This window comes from Eschrichtius robustus, chromosome 20, assembly GCF_028021215.1.
Source record: "Eschrichtius robustus isolate mEscRob2 chromosome 20, mEscRob2.pri, whole genome shotgun sequence".
In the NCBI taxonomy this organism is placed as follows: domain Eukaryota; kingdom Metazoa; phylum Chordata; class Mammalia; order Artiodactyla; family Eschrichtiidae; genus Eschrichtius; species Eschrichtius robustus.
The window spans coordinates 6,682,494-6,702,758 of record NC_090843.1 but is presented as its reverse complement, the minus strand read 5'-3'; the positions used below and the strand labels follow the sequence as shown (position 1 = coordinate 6,702,758).

The 20,265-nt window shown below is 47.4% G+C and overlaps 1 protein-coding gene across 1 annotated transcript; it reads right to left on the bottom strand.

Moving 5' to 3' along the window:
* Positions 1–6,193: 6,193 nt before the first annotated feature.
* LOC137755190 (CMRF35-like molecule 8) lies at positions 6,194–19,893 on the bottom strand. The gene is made up of 7 exons (XM_068531202.1): positions 19,833–19,893; positions 14,509–14,838; positions 13,679–13,820; positions 11,493–11,587; positions 7,751–7,788; positions 7,197–7,304; positions 6,194–6,328 (listed from the first exon to the last, which is right to left on the bottom strand). The coding sequence occupies exons 1-7, from the start codon at positions 19,891–19,893 to the stop codon at positions 6,194–6,196; spliced, it is 909 nt and encodes a 302-aa protein (XP_068387303.1).
* Between the last annotated feature and the right edge of the window lie 372 nt (positions 19,894–20,265).

Genomic DNA, 20,265 nt, shown 5'->3' with positions numbered 1-20,265 from the left:
GGACAAGAATAAGGGCACTGATTTTCACTGTACATTCTCCTATAAATTTTGAGTTTTCAATTGTGTAATACGATGCCTAATTTTTAATAAATACAACTTAAAATATGAAATCCAGTCGAATGTAAGTTGAGGCATCTCCCGACAAATCACCGTAGAGCAGATATTTGTTCAGGGAAGAGTCACCAGGTTGCCTCTCTTCCTGATGCAGTTATGATACACGTCCCCCGGGAGCCCTGGAGGAAAGCTATGAAAGAACTTAAAAAAATATCTGGCTTGCGAAGATTGCCTTTCCCAATGTCCTTTGGTGTGCAGAGCTTCCTGAAAGGAAGTTGGGCAAATCTGTGTAGATTAAGGCAACAAGACTTCTGCGAAAAGAAGATGGAGAACCAGCCCCACTTTCTCTGGTAGACCTCCTCTGGAGAACTGGGATGGTCTCAACTGAGCCCCACTGTCAGGAAGTGATATGGAGGACTCCCAAGGGGTAGCAGCCATGCTGGGCAGTCTACACTGGGAAGCATCCCTACGCCATGCCTTAGAGATTCATGGGGTGGGGGGTGGGGACAGCATGCAGCTATGACAGAAATACCATCTTGATCTGGCCCCCACTGCCATGCCAACCAGTTTCATGGCTGTGGTTGTTACAGCAGCTAGCATCAATTCCCCTGACTGATACTCTAGATATTTGCATTTTACAGAGGATGTCTTTCTAATTGGTGAAAATTCAGACTAAATAAAAATCTTAAAATTCACTCCATTTGAGGAGACAGAGTCCTGCAAAGAACCTCTTAGGTCTTAGATTCTATCTTCTACCATGTCCTTCTATGTTTTAAACCACCCTGCAGAGGACACTCTCTGATTGGAAATGGGATACCTCTAAGGGCCGCTTTAGGTCAGGCTTGGAATGTGACTGGACCGAATTCAGTTCATGTCAACAAATGTTTTTGAGCGCTTACTCTGCACAGGTACATGACTAAGCCCCTATCCACATTATGGGGCCCCTCAACACTCTTCACATCCACCTTTCAAATCCTCATTGCCAGGAGTCCATGTTGCACGGCATCAGGGAACACCACTCAACACCGTGTTGTATGTGAAGGGTTCCACCTACCGTTGTGTCATGGTCAGGCTTCACAGATGCATGAGGCTACCTGGCTATTCCTCTGGTTGTTTTCGTTTTGTAATTTAATATTGCTCCCACTAGACAGCAAGTTCTCTGAAAACAAGTATGGTGTATCTTTTTCACTACTGTATTTGCTGCTGTAGTTTCACTGCTGCATTTAATAGTACCTTTGAGTGTTCAAATAATTTTTGTTGAACCAATGACTAGGTAGATGGATGAGTGAATGAGTAAATGAATGAATGCAGACTTGATTAGAACATACTGGGGGAACTCCAAACAGATGTCTCCTCCATCTGGGTGGATGGTGAAGTTTTAGCAAACATCCCTGACAAAATAGGAAAAGATTCTGGGTTAGAGCACTGCCTCAGTTTGGAATGTAGTTTCCTGTAAATAGCAGAAACTCCAACAAACAGTTACCTAAAGACGTTCAGGTTTATTTGTCTCATACAACATAAATGTGGACAGGTAATAAGATCAAGAAGATACAACAATTATACATAATTATGGACCTAACAACAGACCATCAAAATATGTGAAGCAAAAGCAGACAGAATTGAAGGAAGACATAGACAGTTCTACAATAGTAGTTGGAGACTTCAGTACCCCACTCTCAATAATGGATAGAAGGACCAGACAGAAGATAAGTAAGGAAATAGAGAACTTAACACAATAAATCAACTAGATCTAACAGATACATACAGAACACTCTACCCAAAAACAATATACTTATTCTTCTCAAGTGCACATGGGACATTTTCCAGGATAGACCATATATGAGGCCACAAACTAAGTCTTAATAGATTTAAAAAGATAGATACACAAAGTTTCTTCTCTGACCACAACAGGATGAAATTAGAAATAAATAACAAAAGTTAAACTGGATTCTCTTCATTGTTTTTTGACTGCATTTTATTCATATTGAGACAGGAGAGGAGCCACATCTGATGGTTGGCCCAATTCATACTGCAAGGGCATTACTCAATGCTCAAAAAAATTTTTTTTCTTATAAGAGATTACACAGTATTATAAGACAGAATTCAAAAAACTAATTGACACTGACACATAACCAACCAATTTATGTTTATTTATAAATACTTGAAAAGGGAAAAAAAGTATAACTGGAAAATTCACAAACTTGTGGAAACTAAACAGCACACTCTTACACAACCAATGGATCAAAGAAGAAATCATAAATGGAATTAGAAAACACTTAAAGATAAATGAAAACATAAACACAACCTACCAAAACTTATGGGGCACAACAAAAGCAATGTTAAGTGGGAAATTTAAATGCTTACATTAAAAAGGGGGGCAAAGATCTCAAATAAAAAACCTAACTTTACAACTTTAGGAACTGGAAAAAGAAGGATAAACCCAAAACTAGCAGAAGGATGGAAATAATAAATATTAGAGCAGAGGTAAACAAAATAGAGAATAGAGGAAAAGAGAGAAAATCAACGAAACCAAAAGTTTGTTCTTTGAAAGATCAACAAAATCAACAAAACTTTCCCTAGACGGACTAAGAAAAACAGAAGACTGAAATTACCAAAATTCGAAAGGAAAGTGGGGACATCTCTACCAATTCCACAGAAACAAAAACGTTTATGAGAGTACTACGAACAACTGTACACCAACAAATTTGATAGCCTAGATAAAATGGGCAAATTTCTAGAACTTACCAAGATTGAATCAAGAAGAAATAGAAAGCCTGAACAGACTAATAACAAAATAAGGAGACTGAATCAGTAATCAAAGACCTCCCCACAAAGAAAAGCCCAGAACCAGATGGATTCCCAGGTGAATTCCACCAAACATTCAAAGAAGCGCTAATACCAGTCCTTCTTAAACTCTTCCAAAAAAATAGAAAAAAAAGGAACTCTTCCAGAATCACTATATGAGGCCAGTATCACTCTGATATCAAAGCCAGACACTATAAGAAAAGAAAACTAAAGACCAATTTCTCTTATGAACACCGATGCAAAAATCCTCAACAAAATACTAACAAACAGAATTCAGCAAAATACTAAAAGAGTTATACACCATGACCAAGTGAGATTTATTCCTGGAATGCAAGGATGATTCAACATAAAAATTAATCAATGTAGTACACTATATTAACACAGTGAAGGGAAAAGCCCATGTGATCATTTCAATTGATGCAGAAAAAGCATTTAGCAAAATTCAACATCCTTTTATGATAAAAACACTCAACAAACTAGGAATAGAAGGAAACTACTTCAACATTATAAAAGCCATATATAGAAAACCCGCAGTGGACATCATACTCAACTGTGAAAGAATGACGGCTTTTCCTCTAAGATTAAGAAGAAGGTAAGGATGCCCACTTTGCTTCTTCTATTCAACATGGTACTGGAAATCCCAGCCAGAGCAATTATGCAAGAAAAAGAAATAGAAGGCATCCAAATTGGGAAGAAAGAAGTAAAATTATCTGTTTGCAGATGATATGATCTTATACGTAGAAAACCCAAAAAGATTCCACCAAAAATACCCTGTTAGAATGAAGAAATGAATTTGGCAAAGTAACAGGGTACAAAATCAACACACAAAAATCAGTTGCATTTCTGTACATTAACAGTTAACAATCTGAAAAGGAAATTATGAAAACAATTCCATTGGCAATAGCATCAAAAAGAAAAAAATACTTAGGAATTAACTTAAGCAAGGAGGTGAAAGACTTGTACAATGAAAACTACAAAACATTGCTGAAAGAAATTAAAGAAGACGTAAATAAATGAAAACACATCCCATGTTCATGGATTGAAAGACTTAATGTTGTTAAGATAAAAATACTACCTAAAGTGATCTATAGATTCAATGCAATTCCTATCGAAATTCCAATGACATTTTTGCAGAAATAGAAAACCCCATCCTAAAATTCATATGGAATCTCATGGGACCCCCAATAGCCAATACAATCTTGAAAAAGAAGAACAACACTAGAAGACTCACACTTCCTGGTTTCAAAACTTACTGTAAAGCCACAGTAATTAAAAGAGAGTGATCCTGGGGACTTCCCTCGTGGTGCAGTGGTTAAGAATCCGCCTGCCAATGCAGGCGACATGGGTTCGAGCCCTGGTCTGGGAAGATCCCACATGCCGTGGAGCAGTTAAGCCCATGTGCCACAACTAATAAGCCTGTGCTCTAGAGCCCGAGAGCCACAGCTACTGAGCCCACGTGCCACAACTACTGAAGTCCGTGCACCTAGAGCCCGTGCTCCACAACAAGAGAAGCCACCGCAATGAGAAGCCCACGCACCGCAACAAAGAGTAGCCCCCGCTCGCCACAACTAGAGAAAGCCTGTGCACAGCAACGAAGACCCAATTAAGCCAAAAATAAATAAATACATAATTTAATTTAAAAAAAAAAGAGAGAGAGTGATCCTGGCATAAAGTCAAACACATAGACCAATGGAATAAAATAGAGTCCAGAAATAAACCCTCACATATATAGTCAAATGATTTTTGACTTGGGGGTCAAGACCATTCAATGGAGAAAGGACAGTCTTTTCAACAAACGGTGTTGGAAAAACTGGATATCTACATGCAAAAGAATTAAGTTGGTCCCTTACATAACAGCATATACAAAATTAACTCAAAATGGATCAAAGACCTCAATGTCAGACCTAAAGCCATTAAACTCTTAGGAGAAAATATGCGACAAAATCTTCACAACCTTGGATATGGCGATTATTTCTTGAATATGACCCAAAAAGCACAGGCAACAAAAGAAAAAATGGACAAATTGGACTTCATGAAAATTTTAAAGTTTTGTGCTCTAAAGACACTATCAACATAGTAAAAAGGCAACCCACAGAATGAGAGAAAATATATGCAAATCGTATATCTGACAAGGATTAATATCCAGAATAAATAGACAACTAAAACTCAACAACTACAAAAAAATCAATTTGAAAATGGGCAAAAGGCTTGAATAGACATTTCTTCAAAGAAGATATACAAATGGCCAATAAGCACATGAAAAGTGCTCAACATCATTAATCACTTGGGAAATGCAAATCAAAATTGCAATGAGATACCACCTCACATCCATTAGGATAGCTACTTTTAAAAAAAAACGAACAAACAAAAACCGGAAAAACAAAACCAAGTGTTGAAAAGGATGTGGAGAAATTGGAAACCCTTGTGCATTGTTGGTGAGAATGTAAAATGATACAGCTGCTGCAGATAACTGTGTTGCAGTTCCTCAAAAATTAAAAATAGTTTATCATATGATTTAGCAATTCCACTTCTGGGTATATACCCAAAAGAATTGAAAGCAGGGTCTCGAAGAGATACTCGTACACCATGTTCATAACAGCATTTTCCACAAGAGCTAAAACGTAGAAGCAACCCGAGTATCTACTGACAGATGAATGGATAAGCATAATGTGATATATACATAAATGGAATATTATTCAACCTTCAAAAGAAAGGATTTTTCTTTTAATTTTTTATTCTCTCTTAAGATACTTTAAACTTTATTAATATCTCTTATATTAACAGTAAACCTAAGAGTCCAGAGGAACGTGCCGCTAGTTCTGGAGCCATGGGCAAGACTCTCTTCTCTCTGGGTCTTAGTCTCCTTGTCTGTAAGATGAGGGGGACCCAGCCTTCAGTGCCTTTGTATTCTTCTGGCTCTCCATCAGTTCTCCCCACTCCCCAGCAATCCCAGACATTTCCATGGGGCTGTGATTTACAAAGCTATTCGAAGGTACCACCCTACATGAGCCACATCTTTTCCTGGAGTCACATGGGGCTGAGCTCCTGCCCTCCACACACAGAGCTAGGATGAAGCAGAGAAGACAGGAGAGATGCATCGAGAGCCAGTAGGATGGAAGGTTTCCCACAGGTCCATCCAGAACCCCACTCCCGGTCGTCCTCAATGAAGCCAGCCTGGCTGATGGCACAAGAGGGACAATCCTGGGGAGCCCAGCTGCCTTGTCGGTCACCATCAAGGGGAGCAGGTGGAGGCAGACGTGGGTGGGTGGGGGCTGAGCCCTGGGCCTCCTGTGACCCACAGAGCCCTCCGGTTGGCAAGGCTGGAGACACAGGCTTATGTCTTCTTAACCATGCTATACACTGGCTCCTGCGTCTGGGGCTTCTGGGAGGGAATTCTGTCCGTCTTAGAATCCTGGCTTCGGGAATCAAATACCACGGAGATGTAGTGAAGGTTTTCACTGGGGAGCCCCTGCAGAGACAGAGACCAGAGGCTCAGGAGAGGCAGGGGAAGCAGGAACCCCCCAGCTTAGGGTGGAGTCTGGGAGACACCAGACAGGGCCTTAGAGAGGTTCCACTGGGGGGTGGTGGCTCCACCCTTCCCCTCTGTCCCGGCCTCTTTCTCTTGCAAGGCCTGGTCTCCAAGATCCTGTCCACCCTCCTGCTCCACCCGACCTGGTCAAGACACAGCACAAAGTCCCAGGCCTCAGAGCCGGGGGATTCCCTGGGGTCTACTTTGAGGTCATTAGTCACCAAGTTAGAAAAACAAGGATGTTGTTAGTCTCAGGGCCACGTGTCTGATGCTTAAATCTCCCCCTCATCTTCTCTAACAACTGATCCCTCAGCCTCTGTCTAAACTGTTCCACTAATGGGTGGCTTACGACCCTGGGCCGGGTGGGGTTGGGAGGCAACCTCCTCCATTATTCTACTTTACAATGGCTGTGCCGAAGGGTTGACCCCATAGGGGGTCATTGATAAAACTCTGAAAAGCAGAGTTCATTCCAAAGAGATGATAGGACCAAAACAGTGAGAAATCATAGTCTTTAACGTTGGGTGTATGGTACATAGTCGGTGCCTAATAAATGCTGTACTTTATTGGCTATTGATTATCACTGGCCATTTCAATAGCTCCCTCATCTCCCACCCCACCCCCCTCACCCCCAGCTACAAGGACAACAACCTTTGGCAAAATCTACACTTGCCCCGTTTTCTACGTGTCCTTGTCCTAGAGAAACACTGTGGATCCCCTCACTCGCCTCTCTGCCTGCTGCCACCCCACAAGGTGATGACTCTATCATAGCCCGGGGTCCCTGTGACGGGAGCTGGGCCCTTGCACTCACCAAGTTGCTGTATTCCACCTCCTCCTGGGTGGGTCTAACGGGCTGTTCCAGAAGGGGCCACATCTGCAGCTCTAGATTCTCATAGCAGGGTTCACTCTGTTCAGCAGCCTAGGGTGGGCATGAGGTGTGAGGGCTTGCTGGGTGTCCACAGAGCCCCTCCACGGTCCAGCCCAGAGGGCCCTCTGTCCCTCCTCCTCTGCAAGCATCTCCCCTTTCCCTCTCTGCTCTCAGTGTCCCAGCCTTCCCACTCGGCCTCCCCCTTCCCACACTCTGGTCCTCTCTGGGGAGCATTTGAATGGTCAGGTCAACAGCTGGGCTGGGAGGACCCTCCCTCACCCCACTTTCCCTGGAGTGGGAAGAGACTGGCTAGAGTTCGTGATGACCCAGTGACCGGATCTCCCAGGCACTGTCCTTCCCGCTCGGGCGGAGCACCTCACTCCATCCACGTGTGATCCACACAGACCTCCACTGGCTGATGGGACAGTGCAGGCCCCAAACATCCTCTGTGGTCCCCCCAGCTACCCAGACACACCTCCTGCAGTAGCCTTTCTTACCTGACTGGGGTTCTGGGGAGGCTCTGGATTCTCACCAGCTAAAGAGACAAGAGAAGAGAAAGGAGGTTGAATCCCAGAGCAGGTCAGGGATGGGGATCCCTATGGTCCAACCAGAGGAAGGCCTTTCCCCAGAGACTTCAGCCCTGGGGACCTATTGCTTCAGGCCGGTAGCATGGTAGGAACTCAAGGGTTTGTTGAATGGGTGAATTAGTGAATGAGGAAATGAATGAATAAACGAATGAGCAGGAAGGCTCCAGCTTGGGGAGAGGGGCCAAAGGTAGTTCTCCAAACAGTCACTCATAAAAGTGTTCCCCAGGGACTTCCCCTGCAGTCCAGTGATTAGGACCCCACGCTTCCAATGCATGGGTGGCATGGGTTCAATCCCTGGTCAGGGAACTAAGATCCCGCATGCTGCGTGGCATGGCCAAAAACAAAAAAAAAGTTCCCAGGTGGGAGAGACAAGAAAGGAAGGACACTCATTTAAAAGGAAGTGTCTGTATGATGAAAAAGTTCTAGAAGTCTCTTTTGCAACAAAGTAAATATACATGACTCTACTGAACTGTAAACTTAGAAATGGTCAAGATGGCAAATTTTATGGTAGGGGGCTTCCCTGGCGGCGCAGTGGTTAAGAATCTGCCTGCCAATGCAGGGGACACGGGTTCGAGCCCTGGTCCGGGAAGATCCCACATGCCGCGGAGCAACTAAGCCCGTGCGCCACAACTACTGAGCCTGCGCGCTAGAGCCCGCGAGCCACAACTACTGAAGCCCGCACGCATAGAGCCCGTGCTCCGCAGCAAGAGAAGCCACCGCAATGAGAAGCCTGCGCACCACAACGAAGAGTAGCCCCTGCTCGCTGCAACTAGAGAAAGCCTGCGCACAGTAACAAATACCCAACTCAGCCAAAAATAAATAAAAGAAAAAAAAATTTTATGGTAGGTATTTTTTTACCGCAATTAAAAAAAATGCAGATCTGCAGGCCCCACTGCTGATGTACTAAATTATCAACGTTGGGGATGAAGTCCAGCTATCTGTGTTTTAACAAGCCCTAAATTTTTTAAAATAAAATAATAAAATAAAAGGCAGTGTCCTTGCAGAGACCTAGAGCCGCATCAAACTATACAAAGTCACAAGGGTCATCTGCTCTGACCCCCTGGCCTGGGAGTCTGTCCCTCCCAGACACGAGGCCCTGTCAGCTCTGAGGGATCGCAGCTCAGGTCACACAGCCTTTTGCTTCTGGCTCCTGCAGTGTGGCTCTGCAGGTGTCCTGCCTCTGAGCAAAACTCTGTGCACCCCTGGCCCTTTCAACCCGGGGCCCCAGGAGCCGATGGGGAACAGGTGATGCACACGCAGCCAGAATGCCCTAGGTCTGGGTGCACCGCCAGGCAACTCCAGAGCCCAGTCTACTAAATGCTGCGGGGAGACACTGTCCAGCCTCAGGGAGGGGGCCCCAAAGTCAAAGGTGAGATACCCACCTTCAGCAGACACAAGGCCACGTACGACAGAAGTGTTTGCTAAGCCCCACCAGTTGACTCAGCGGAACATGCAACCAGGGGCTCTGAGATATGAACACATTTTGTTCCAAATGCTGCAGGCGGGTGCCCCACTACCCTCCGTCCCTTCAGCTGAGATGGGCGATTTGATGGGAAGGAGGAAGGGGGCTGGTGAGGAAGGGATGGGAGTCCATTCCTGGGGAGGGAAGTTGGCACTGAAAGAGTTGGGTGGCAGCCAGCTGGACGGGATGCACCCTGAAGGCGGACCCAGTCTATCCTGGTCATGACAGTGTCCCCAAGAGCCCGGCACAGGCCCTGGTGCACAATAGGTGCTCAGGACAGCTTTGCTGAGTGAGTGAATGATTGAATGAATGAATGAACAAGAGTGGGCTGAGGGGAAGAACCATGAGTGGGTGGTAGGGCAGGCATCAGGCTGAGGCGGGAGGGGCAAGGACACCGGGAAGACAACCCCAGATGCAGCCAGGAGACAGGAGCTGAGACGCAAAGCAGGGGAGGGCCAGTCAGGCTACGTGAACAGAAAACCTTTCTCCTGTTAAACAAAGATCACGTAACAAGGTGTCACCCACCCGCACGAGTCAACTCTGAGTCAGGGATTTTCAGAAGAACATTATTAGCAGGGAAAATCGTACAATATGTTAAGGTTTAAAAGTGGAATTACAGTATGATGCAAACATTTTAAGAAGTCAGATATGCAAGGGACTGCAAGGGCGTGACTCAAATGCCCGTGGTTGGTTTTCTCTAGGTGGTGCGAGCTGCCGTTTTTATTTATTACGGTGAGTTTATTTCCTTCTTTGTGCCTTACTTACTCTTCCAATTTTCTACAGCGATCACACGTCCCTTTTTTAAGCGGGAGGGGCGGTGCTTTTTAGGTGAAAGGGCACCGTGAAGATGGCTGGGACCCACAGATCTGAGGCAATCCAGGCTGGGAAAACCCCCATGTGGTAAGCAGTATGGGCTGAAGTTTAGGGGGAGGGTTCCCAAAAATGATATGGGAACAGCAGATGGGGAAGAGGAAGTGGTTTTCTTTCCATCCACCAAGGACACATATGCTGAGGCTGATTTCTCTCCTAAAGGCCTGAGCTGTGCTGGGGGGAGAGGCTGAACCCCACGGGGAGGCTGGAGGTGAGAGAGTAATGCAGGGTCCCCTCCACCCGGCCCCCAGAAAGTACCAACTCCCAGTTAGCACTGCAGCTATGGAGCAGAGCAACCTTGAAAAGCTCAGCATTGGTAACTACGAATGAACATCCCCCCAGAACCCTGTGCACATGGAATCAAGAACCCTCAGCCCAGTAAGCAAACTTAAGGCTCACATTCCAGCTCAGGCAGAAACCTGCTCTCCTCCAGGTGACAGTTGGGCCTCCAGCCAGCAACAAGACCACAGTGTCACTGGTTCCTCTGTTCTTCTGTTTATTTAGTTTGCTCAACTGTTTATTGAGCACCTACTTACTGAGCGCCGGACAGGATGCTGGGTGCACCTTACGTTCTCTCTTTTAATCTGAGCTCAGAAAAGAGCGACTGGACCACAAGATGCCTGGAGCTTCCTGGGGCGCCCGATGTGACGATATTAAATAATACATTCATTCAACAAGTACTGTACTTTCTTGAGTCAGGGTCCTTGATCTTAAGGAGTTGCACAGGCTGGTAGGCAGGCAGGCATGGAAGCAGGTGTGACAATCTGGTGTGAAAAGGGCTATGATGGTGGAAGAACCGAGGTCCACCCAGAAAGGGCCCCTAAGCTGCTCTTTGGGGGCCAAGAAAAGGTCCCAGAGGAAAGGAAATCTGAGAGCAGTACTTAGGGCCCAGCAGGAGTGAGCCACAGAGAGGCAGGGGGGCGCCCCAGGTGCCCAGAGCAAACGCAGAAGAAGTTGGGAAACAGCTGCCTTCCAGAGTGTAAGGATGGGCAGATTGCAGAGGGCCTTCACTGTCCTGTGGGGACCTGGACTTTGGAGAGTGTGGGAGGTCACAGAAGGGTTTAGACAGAAGCACCAGCACCCACCCCAGGCCCCGCTGTGGGAAACGCCTCTTTTCGGGGAGCCATCTCCCACAGCCTGGATCCGCCATGCCAGGACACCGCCTCTGGGGTCTGCCCTCTAGGGTCACCCGGGATATGTGGTCTCAGGGGATGCATTCTTGAGGACCATTCTGGGCACCAGGACACAGAGCCTCGAAGACCAGAGGCTGTGGGCGGGGCCTGCCTACCCTGGGGCGGCAGGTGTAAGGAACTCACTCACCTTTGATCCGTCTCTGAACCATTCGCCAGGCCAGCAGTGAGATGCCCGCCAACAGAAGCAGCAGAAGTGCCAACAAGGCCAGCGGCACTTGGAGCCTGAGGGGAGAGAGGGTGAGGTGGGACATCATGTCTTCCCTCTCTTGTTCAATAGTTAGATAAGGTCCCATTGAAAAAATGTAGATGGTATAAAGTCTCCTTTCTACACGTCCCCCATCTACCTAAATCCCCCCACAGACACACACACGGTGTACCTAAGAACCTTCCAGAGGCTCTTTATTCAGATACAAGAAAATACGAATGTATATTATTTTTATAGATGTCCTTTTTTCACACAAAAGAGGCAGAGTATAAACACTAGTTTTTTTACTTAACAATGCATCTTGGAGAGCTTTCCGTGTCAGTACGTAAAGAAGTCCCTCGGGGTGTGTTTTTTTGTTTGTTTGTTTGTTTTTTACAGCTGCATAGTATTCCATTGCATGGACGGACCATAAATTATTTAACTCTTCCCTCTCTATGGGCATTTCTCCCAGTCGACTTCAGTTACAAACATGGCTGCAAAAAATCACCTTGTAACTATACCACTTCATATTTGGACGAGCAGCAGCTGAGCTCCTGGGAAGCTGACATAACCTGGGGTTTCTGGTCCCTCACTTGCTCGGGCCCCTTCTTTAATGCCTGGTTTGCATCTATAATGCTCTAGTCTTTTCTTAAAGATGCACTCCCCCGCCCCCTGTAAATTGCATAGGCTTCAGCCATACAAAACCCAGCTCTGTCCTCCAGGTGTGTATCTGCAGAGCCAGTTTCTGGAAGTGGCATATTCGGGGCCTGCATTTCACCTTGCCTGTTATTAGGATTGTCACTTGGGTTGTCAGGAAGCCAGTGGAGGGGCCTTGGGGGTGTCATGTAATAAAGAACCTGACTGGCCTTTGCCCCTGGCTCCTGGAAGGAAGACTCTAAATCCTTGGGATTTTCCTAGTAATAGGAGTACGTTTGTTATTCACGAGCCCCTTAGATCTGCCTGAGTTTTTGCTGAGAGATGGCATGACCCAGGATGGGAGCTGGTCGCCAGAAAGACTGACCACGTAATTAGAGATCTGGGGCTCTGAGCCAGCCTGACCTTCAGGGAAGTGAAGGGGGGCTGGGGAGTGAGGTCAGTCATGCAGACAATGACTCAATCAGTCATGCCTGCGTCATGAGACCCAAATAAAAACTATGAACACTAAGGCTTGGAGGAACTTCCTGGCTGGTGAACACATCAATGTCCTGGGAGGGTGATGTCCCCTGACCCCACTGGGAAAGGACACGGAAACTCTGCATTCAGGACCCTCCCAGACCTCACCCTGAGTGTCTCTCCATTGGCTGGTCCTGACATTTATCCTTTATGATAAAACTGTAAGTACAGCACTTCCCATGGAAACCCCCAAATTGGCATCCAATTGATCAGAAATGTGATGACCTGGGGAATCCGCAAAGTGCTCTGGCATTTCTGAAGTCAGCCGTCTTATGGGACTGAGCCTTAGGAGTCTTATGGGACTCTGGGGTCTGTGCTAACTCCAGGTGGTCAGTGCCGGAATCAACTGGCAGGGCACCAGGTGGTGTCAGAATAGAGAGTCTGTGAACCCCAGAAATGGTTTCTGACAGTATGTATTTTCTGGGGAGAGAATCTATAAATGTTGTCAGATTCTCCTGGGGTTTTTGGCCTCCCCCCCGCGCAAAAAAAGGATCGAGAATCACGAATTTAGAAGAAAGAATCTAAGACTTTGGAATCTCACAAACTTGGCTTGGGAGCCTAGCCTGTCTCAGTGGCTGCATGACCCAGCCAATCACTTAACCTCTCAGAGCCTTGGTTTACTGGTCTGTAAAATGAGGGTAATAACGGTAAAGGTTGTGAGTAACAAATGAGAACATTCATGTGAGGCATTTAGTATGTGCCTGGTAGGATATCATCAGCTCTCATTAAATTTACTTTCCCTCCATCCACCCCCCAGCTTCTGCCCGGCCTGAGCCCTCTCTCAGAGCCCAGGGCAGGTTCACCCTGACCCCTACAACCCAAGCTAGGAGATACAGACCGGCTTCCAGCCTGGGTGCAAGGGAGCCAGAGGTCCCCAGCCAACAGGGATGGGGCTCCCGACCCCAAATGGACAAGAGGAAGCCCACCTCCAAGACATGGGGACTCGGGCGCCTTACCCCCACCCCTGCATGGCTTCCTCCTCGTTTCTGGCGCTGTAGGTGGGACTCACTATGGCCAGGGTGGTGAATGACATGGTTGAAATATTGATTGTGATTGTCGAGGTCTCGGCCACAGTAGTAGGGTGGGTTGACACTGGTGCTGGTGCAGAAACACAAATCAGACCCAGGGAGCGCTCTCTGACTCTCCCACCACTCGCCAATACCTTTATTGTTTGATTTCACACAAAATGTTCACTCAGGAAGAGGGCAGGATGGAGGACCCTGCAGCCAAAGTCTCCCCAGGACCCTCCCGGGGCTGAGTGAGCATTTCCAAACAGGACACAGGTCCCCAACAGTCCCGGTTCCATCCTGCTGATGAGGTCAGGGTCCTCTGGAGGGCCCACAGTCACTCCGACTCCCAGGCTCGTTCTCCCCCAACCCCAAGTCACAGCCACACGCTGCCTGCCAGAGACGGCTGTCTGGACTGCAGATCCTGTTAGCATTCCCACTGCACTCAGCACCCGGCCCTGCCCCGTCCCTCCTCTCCACTCAGCTGCCCACCTTCTGTGGGGCTGCCCCCAGCACTCCCTCCTCTCTCCTTGGCACACTCACTCTCTCGGCCTCCCCTTCCCCTGACAGGCACCTTCCCATCGCTCAAGACTGAGGAGAGGTGCCAGCGCCCTGACTCTCTCTCTCTCTCTCTCTCTCACACACACGCACACACACACACACACACACACACACACAGAGTCTGGTCTCTGATCAGATTTCTGCCTTGGCTATTCTGACCTGACACTCTTCAGGTAACCCTGTTGCTGGTACAGGGGGAAGGGGTGTGCACGGCTCACCTGGGAACACAGACACCACAACGTGGACGGTGGGGTCAAGTGAAAATGGTACCGTGATCCCACACTCGTACGTTCCTGCATTGTCCTCTCTGAGGCTCTCCAAGGTCACTGTGAAGGTGAGGTTTGCAGGATGGTCCCTGATGGACACGTGGCCCCTCATCACTTCTCTCTCTGACGCTTTGGTCTCCACAATCTTCCACCATAACAAACATGGGGCTTTGCACCAGTATTTGCTGTTGTCTCTGTATTTCTCCGCATACCGACACTCCACGCTCAGGGATCCCCCCACGATGCCTGTCACTCTGCTGGGGCCACTCAGGGACAAACAGCCTGGAAAACACAACCGAGTCTGGCTGTTCATTAGGTGGGCTTGGGTCAGGGGCGCTCTGGGGGTCACCCCCCAGTGTTCCCCCATCTCATGCCAGCCGCCTCCCATCAGCCAGAGAGTCCTCCCCCGTCCACGCTGTCACCCCTAAGATTTTTTTAAAAAATAAATTTATTTATTTATTTATTTATTTTTGGCTGTGTTGGGTCTTCGTTTCTGTGCGAGGGGTTTCTCCAGTTGCGGCAAGCGGGGGCCACTCTTCATCGCGGTGCGCGGGCCTCTCACTATCGCGGCCTCTCTTGTTGCGGAGCACAGGCTCCAGACGCGCAGGCTCAGTAGTTCTGGCTCACGGGCCCAGCTGCTCCGCGGCATGTGGGACCTTCCCAGACCAGGGCTCGAACCCGTGTCCCCTGCATTGGCAGGCGGATTCTCAACCACTGCACCACCAGGGAAGCCCACACCCCTAAGATTTCGATCACAGCAGCTCCTTCCTCCAGATCCCAACCTCCTTTCCTCTGCCCTTCCCACCCCTCACCAACCAGGGACCTCCCACTTCCGAACTTGTCCGGACAATAAGAACTCGCCTCCAAGCACCCAGCTCTTCCTGAGGGAGAGCATCTCACCCTGAGCCCTGAGCAGCTCAGTAACCTGAAGAACCACTCACAGCAATCTGTTCCCACCAAGGGAATATGCACCAAGGCCAAGAAAGGGCTGCCAAATATTTCACAAAAAAAGACTGGATACACTTGGTAAACTTTGTGGATTAAAAAAAAAATCCTTCACACACACAGAAAGTTTACTGATGACAACCTTCATTTCATCCTGGGTCTTACTTCAGTCTGCCCAGCTCCTGTAGACTTAATTTTCAAGGGAAGCTAGTGTTTGTTTTTTTTTGGAAGCTCATGTTTTGTTTCTAAGATTTTATGTCTGCCATTTTCCCAGAGAGTCCTCAGCTAAGGGGAGTTGGGGCACTAAGATGATGCATGTGACGGTAATGCTAGCCTCCAAGCCGAGGACACATCCCCCTCCCTGATGCATTCGGGTACCACTCCTCACCACCCCCGTAATTCTGTGATCAGACCCCCAGAGTGGTGGGGGAGGGGTGGCTTGCTCTCTTTTGCTAGAGGTAGAACTCTTTAATTTCACTTGCTTTTTCAGGTTCTTAAATCACTTGAAGACACTGGAATGTAAACTCCGGGGGCCTTCTTCTTATATCTTCAGTGTCTACAAGTGCCCGACACATAGTAGGCCCTCAACAAACACTTGGGTGTGAGCACCTCTCCCACCCCACGCAGCTCTCAGTCCACAGGTGTCCAAAGCTGACTGCAAACTCCCATCCTCCGGCTCCCGGGGACCCATCAGGACGTCCTCTCCTGGCCTGGGTGGCAGACGCCCTTCAGAGGAGCCTTTCCTAGCCCCGTCACAGGTGTGACGTTTCCTGAGATGCTCTGTAGCCATTGCCACGGTGAAGTGGAAAGGGCAGAAGAAGAATCTGGGTTTTGTCGGTACTATGACATATCTGCTGTGTGTTCTGGGGGCAAGTAACTTAACCTCTCTGAGCTTCAGATGCCTAATCTGCTATGTGGTGATGATTGGTAAGCCTCACATGACATTTGGGGGTGTTGAATGAGATAATGGGTGTAAAATGCCTGGCAAATAATATTAGGTTGAACCATACGAAATTGCTGACATTCTACTATTTTTGACGAAGAAAAAAGGAATTTCAGAAAATTCAGTCTAATAAAAATAGATAACCCTCTGTCCAGCTGAATGAAGACATGAAAAGATAAAATAATCACAGAGACAGAGAAAATTAAAAGAATCAGAGATGGTCCTTTGCAGAAATTCTCTACAGATAAATGTGTAAATCTGGATGAATGTGTGATTTTCTAGAGAAACAAAAATCAGTAAAATTGACACATACCAAGTGCTTAATAGATAATTGTCTGTCCCAGCCCTTCCTTCATTTAAGATGCTCCTCCTGGTCCCCACATCCAGACTCGATTCCCTGCCTCTCCTTGACTGTGAATTGTCATCTTTCTCTGCCTGGCTCTCGGCTCCCCCCACCCCGGTCTGGGTCACCCCATCACCCCCACCCACAGTACCCAACCATCTGTCTCCAGGGTCTACCTTCCCTTTGCTCTATCTCTCCGTCTCTCTTTGTTTCTCTCCCTGTGTCTCTGTCTCTCTGTCTGTCCTTCTCTCTCTCCATCTGTCTCTCTCACTCTGTCTCTCACTGTCTCTTTTTTTCTGTCTCTGTCTGTTCCTCTGTCTCTCTGTGGGTCTCTGTCTCTGTCTCTCATTATCTCTCTCTCCCTGTCTGTCTCTCCCTCTCTGTCTGTCTATCTGTCTGTCTCTATCTCTTCTAACAGGATGTTCCTTTTTGTCCTAATGTTTTACTTTAGAATCGCAAAGTCTCATCCCACTAAATCTCAGATAAACGAGTGAATCATCCAACGCAAGAAGTCGCGAGAGGAACACATGCATACACACGCAACCCAGGAGAAAAGAGCAAAGCCAGAGCGGAAGTTAGTAAATTAGGAAAAGAAAAACCATGGAACTAGTACATACACCGAAAAGCTGATTTTTCTTTTGGGAGTAACAAACAACAAAATAGACATTCTTGTGCGAAGCCAGATCAAGAAAAAAAGGAGAAGACACGCATACACAATTAAAAAGAAAATAGCCCGGGGTAATTTGCAAGTCTCTACAAAAACATTTGTAAACTTGGGCAAAACTGGTGATTTTCTAGGAAAGTATAAATTACCAGTATTAGCCCAGAAAAGATTTTTTTTAATGTAGACCAATACTGGGAAGCGTTATCAAGGGGTCCTTTCCCAATGATAACTATGTGAGGTGAGGTAATTATTTCACAGTGTATACGGGTATCAAAACATCACCGTAATTATACACCATAAATATACACAATCTTTATTTGTTAATTATACCTCAGTAAAGCTGGGGGGAAAGAAAAACAGAGAAGTTCCTTTTTCTTTCCTTTCCAAAAAAAGAGGAGGAAAAGCCAGACAGTTTCACAAGTTAGTTCTCTCAAAACCTTCAAGGACCAAACAATCCCAATTTTATTTAAACATTTGCAGAGGATAAAGAAACAGGAAAACCTCCCTAATTCTTATCATGAAGTCAGTATAATACATCAAGACTAAAATCCAGCCAAATATCTTAATATAATTCGCCACTTGAATAGTTCAAAGGAGAAAAAATTACAGGCATACTTAGACAATATTGCAGATTTGGTTCCAGACCACCGTAGTAAAGCGAATATCACAATAAAGCAAGTCACATGAAGTTTTCGGTTTATAAAAGTTATGTTTACACTATACTATGGTCTATTAAGTGTGCAATAACATTATGTCTTAAATAAAAAACAATGTACATACCTTAATTAAGAAATACTTCGCTAAAAAATGCTACCCATTATCTGAGCCTTCAGTGACTTGTCATCTTTTTTGCTGGTGGAGGGTTTGAAATATTGCAAGAATTACCAAAATGTGACAGAGACACATAGTGGGCAAAAGCTGTTGGAAAAATGGAGCCAATAGACTTGCTCGATGCAGGTTGCCACAAACATTCAGTTTGTAAAAATAAAACAAATACAAATAAACAAACCAAAACAAACAAAAAGACCCCTGCAGTATCAATGAAGCGCAATAAAGCAAAGCACAATAAAATGAGGTGTGGCCTGTAATCATCTCTCTAGATAATGAAAAAGCGTCCGACACCTGAGGCTGCTGTTTTTAAAAACACAAGGGGATGCCTTCTTTACACTTAACGGAAACTCTGGACACCTGCCCAGTCAGGGACAAGGCAGGCATGACCGCTGCCGCCTCTGTCCTTGACATCATTCTGGCCAAACCAGCCCGTGATCAATGAGAGAGGAAACCAGAGAAACAGCGAACCCTCCATGCAGGCAGATCCCATGAACACCCTAGAGGGTCAGTAGAAGAATGAGTGGTGGGACTTCCCTGGTGGGGAAGTTAAGACTCCCCACTCCCAATGCAGGGGGCCCAGGTTTGATCCCTGGTCAGGGAACTAGATCCCACATGTATGCCGCAACTAAGAGTTTGCATGCCGCAACTAAGAAGCTGCTGAGCCGCAACTAAGGAGCCAGTGAGCTGCAATGAAGGAGCCCACCAGCCGCAACTAAGACCCAGCACAACCAAATAAATAAATATTTTTTAAAAATGAGTGGTGAGAGGATGACCAATTTCAAAATTAATACACAAAAGCTCACAGCTTTCCTATTGACAACTAGTTGGCAAATAGAATTGAAGAAAACGTGCAATTTATAAGCAAAACAACCTCCAAATTAAAAATGCTAGGAATAAACCTAGCAAGACTGCAGGAGCAATCTGAGGAGAGCCCTGAAATCTCCTGGAGGCTTAGGAGAGAAATAAGTGCAAGGACGCCCTCTTCTCCCCGGAGCAAGCCTCCCCCTTCTGTCCCACAGCTGCTCTGCCCCACTCTCCCCATGAGATGGGAGTCCCATCTCCCTTCCTTGGAAACCACTGGCCCCCTAGTCCTCAGATCCCTGCCCCTCGAGCCGCCCTGGACAGTCATTCACCTCCATGACCCTGAGACCAAGGCCTGCCCCTGCCCGGTCCCCAAGGTTCCTCCACCCCCTGGGACCCGTGAACCCCAGGGAGCGTCCTGACAATAAACATGTCCCCGGGTGCGCTTGGTGGTCACCCTGCCACTCACTCTGGTGTGCCTGCCTCTCGCCCTCCTTCTTCCTGTAATAATTCATCCCTAAACCTCCTGCAAAGCCCCTCCTCCGGGCCCACATCTTTGCCCCACTGTGGCTCATCTAAGGCCAGATGGATGCAGAAGGGGAGACAGACCCTCAGCCCTACCCTTCCGAGGATGTGTGTCTTATGCGGTGGGCAGAGGGCGTCCCATTCTGAGTCTCCTGACACCTCCCCTGCAGCTCTCCCCCTCGCACCTTCCCGCCTCCCCCCCCCCCCCCACCGCAGCCCCTCACCTGGGATCCAGAGAAGCAGCAGAGCTGGGGGCAGCCACGTGGCCTGGTACCACGAGGCCATCTCTCCAGCAGAGACGTCGCCTGCAACAGCGCCAGGCCACAGCTGGTCCCAAGGCTTCAGTCCCCCCTCGAGGAGGAGTGTCAGGCCTCCAGGCTCCCACTTCTGCTTTTCCTCTGCTTCCTCGTTCGGCTTCTTTTCGGTTCTGTTTCTGGAGCTGCTGAAAAGATGGAGGTCTTCACTGAGGGAGCAAGGCCACCGCCGGGGCCTGAGACGCCCCGGCCGTGTCGCAGGTTCTGTACGTATTTCCAGTAAGGAGACCCTCCCCAGTCCCACAGCTCACCTCCCCTTCCCTCCCACCCCCCAAACCGCAGTGTCAAGGTCCCTCCTGGTCCAGCCAGTGACTCCCTCGGTTTCCCCGTAGTCGGGGTGGTC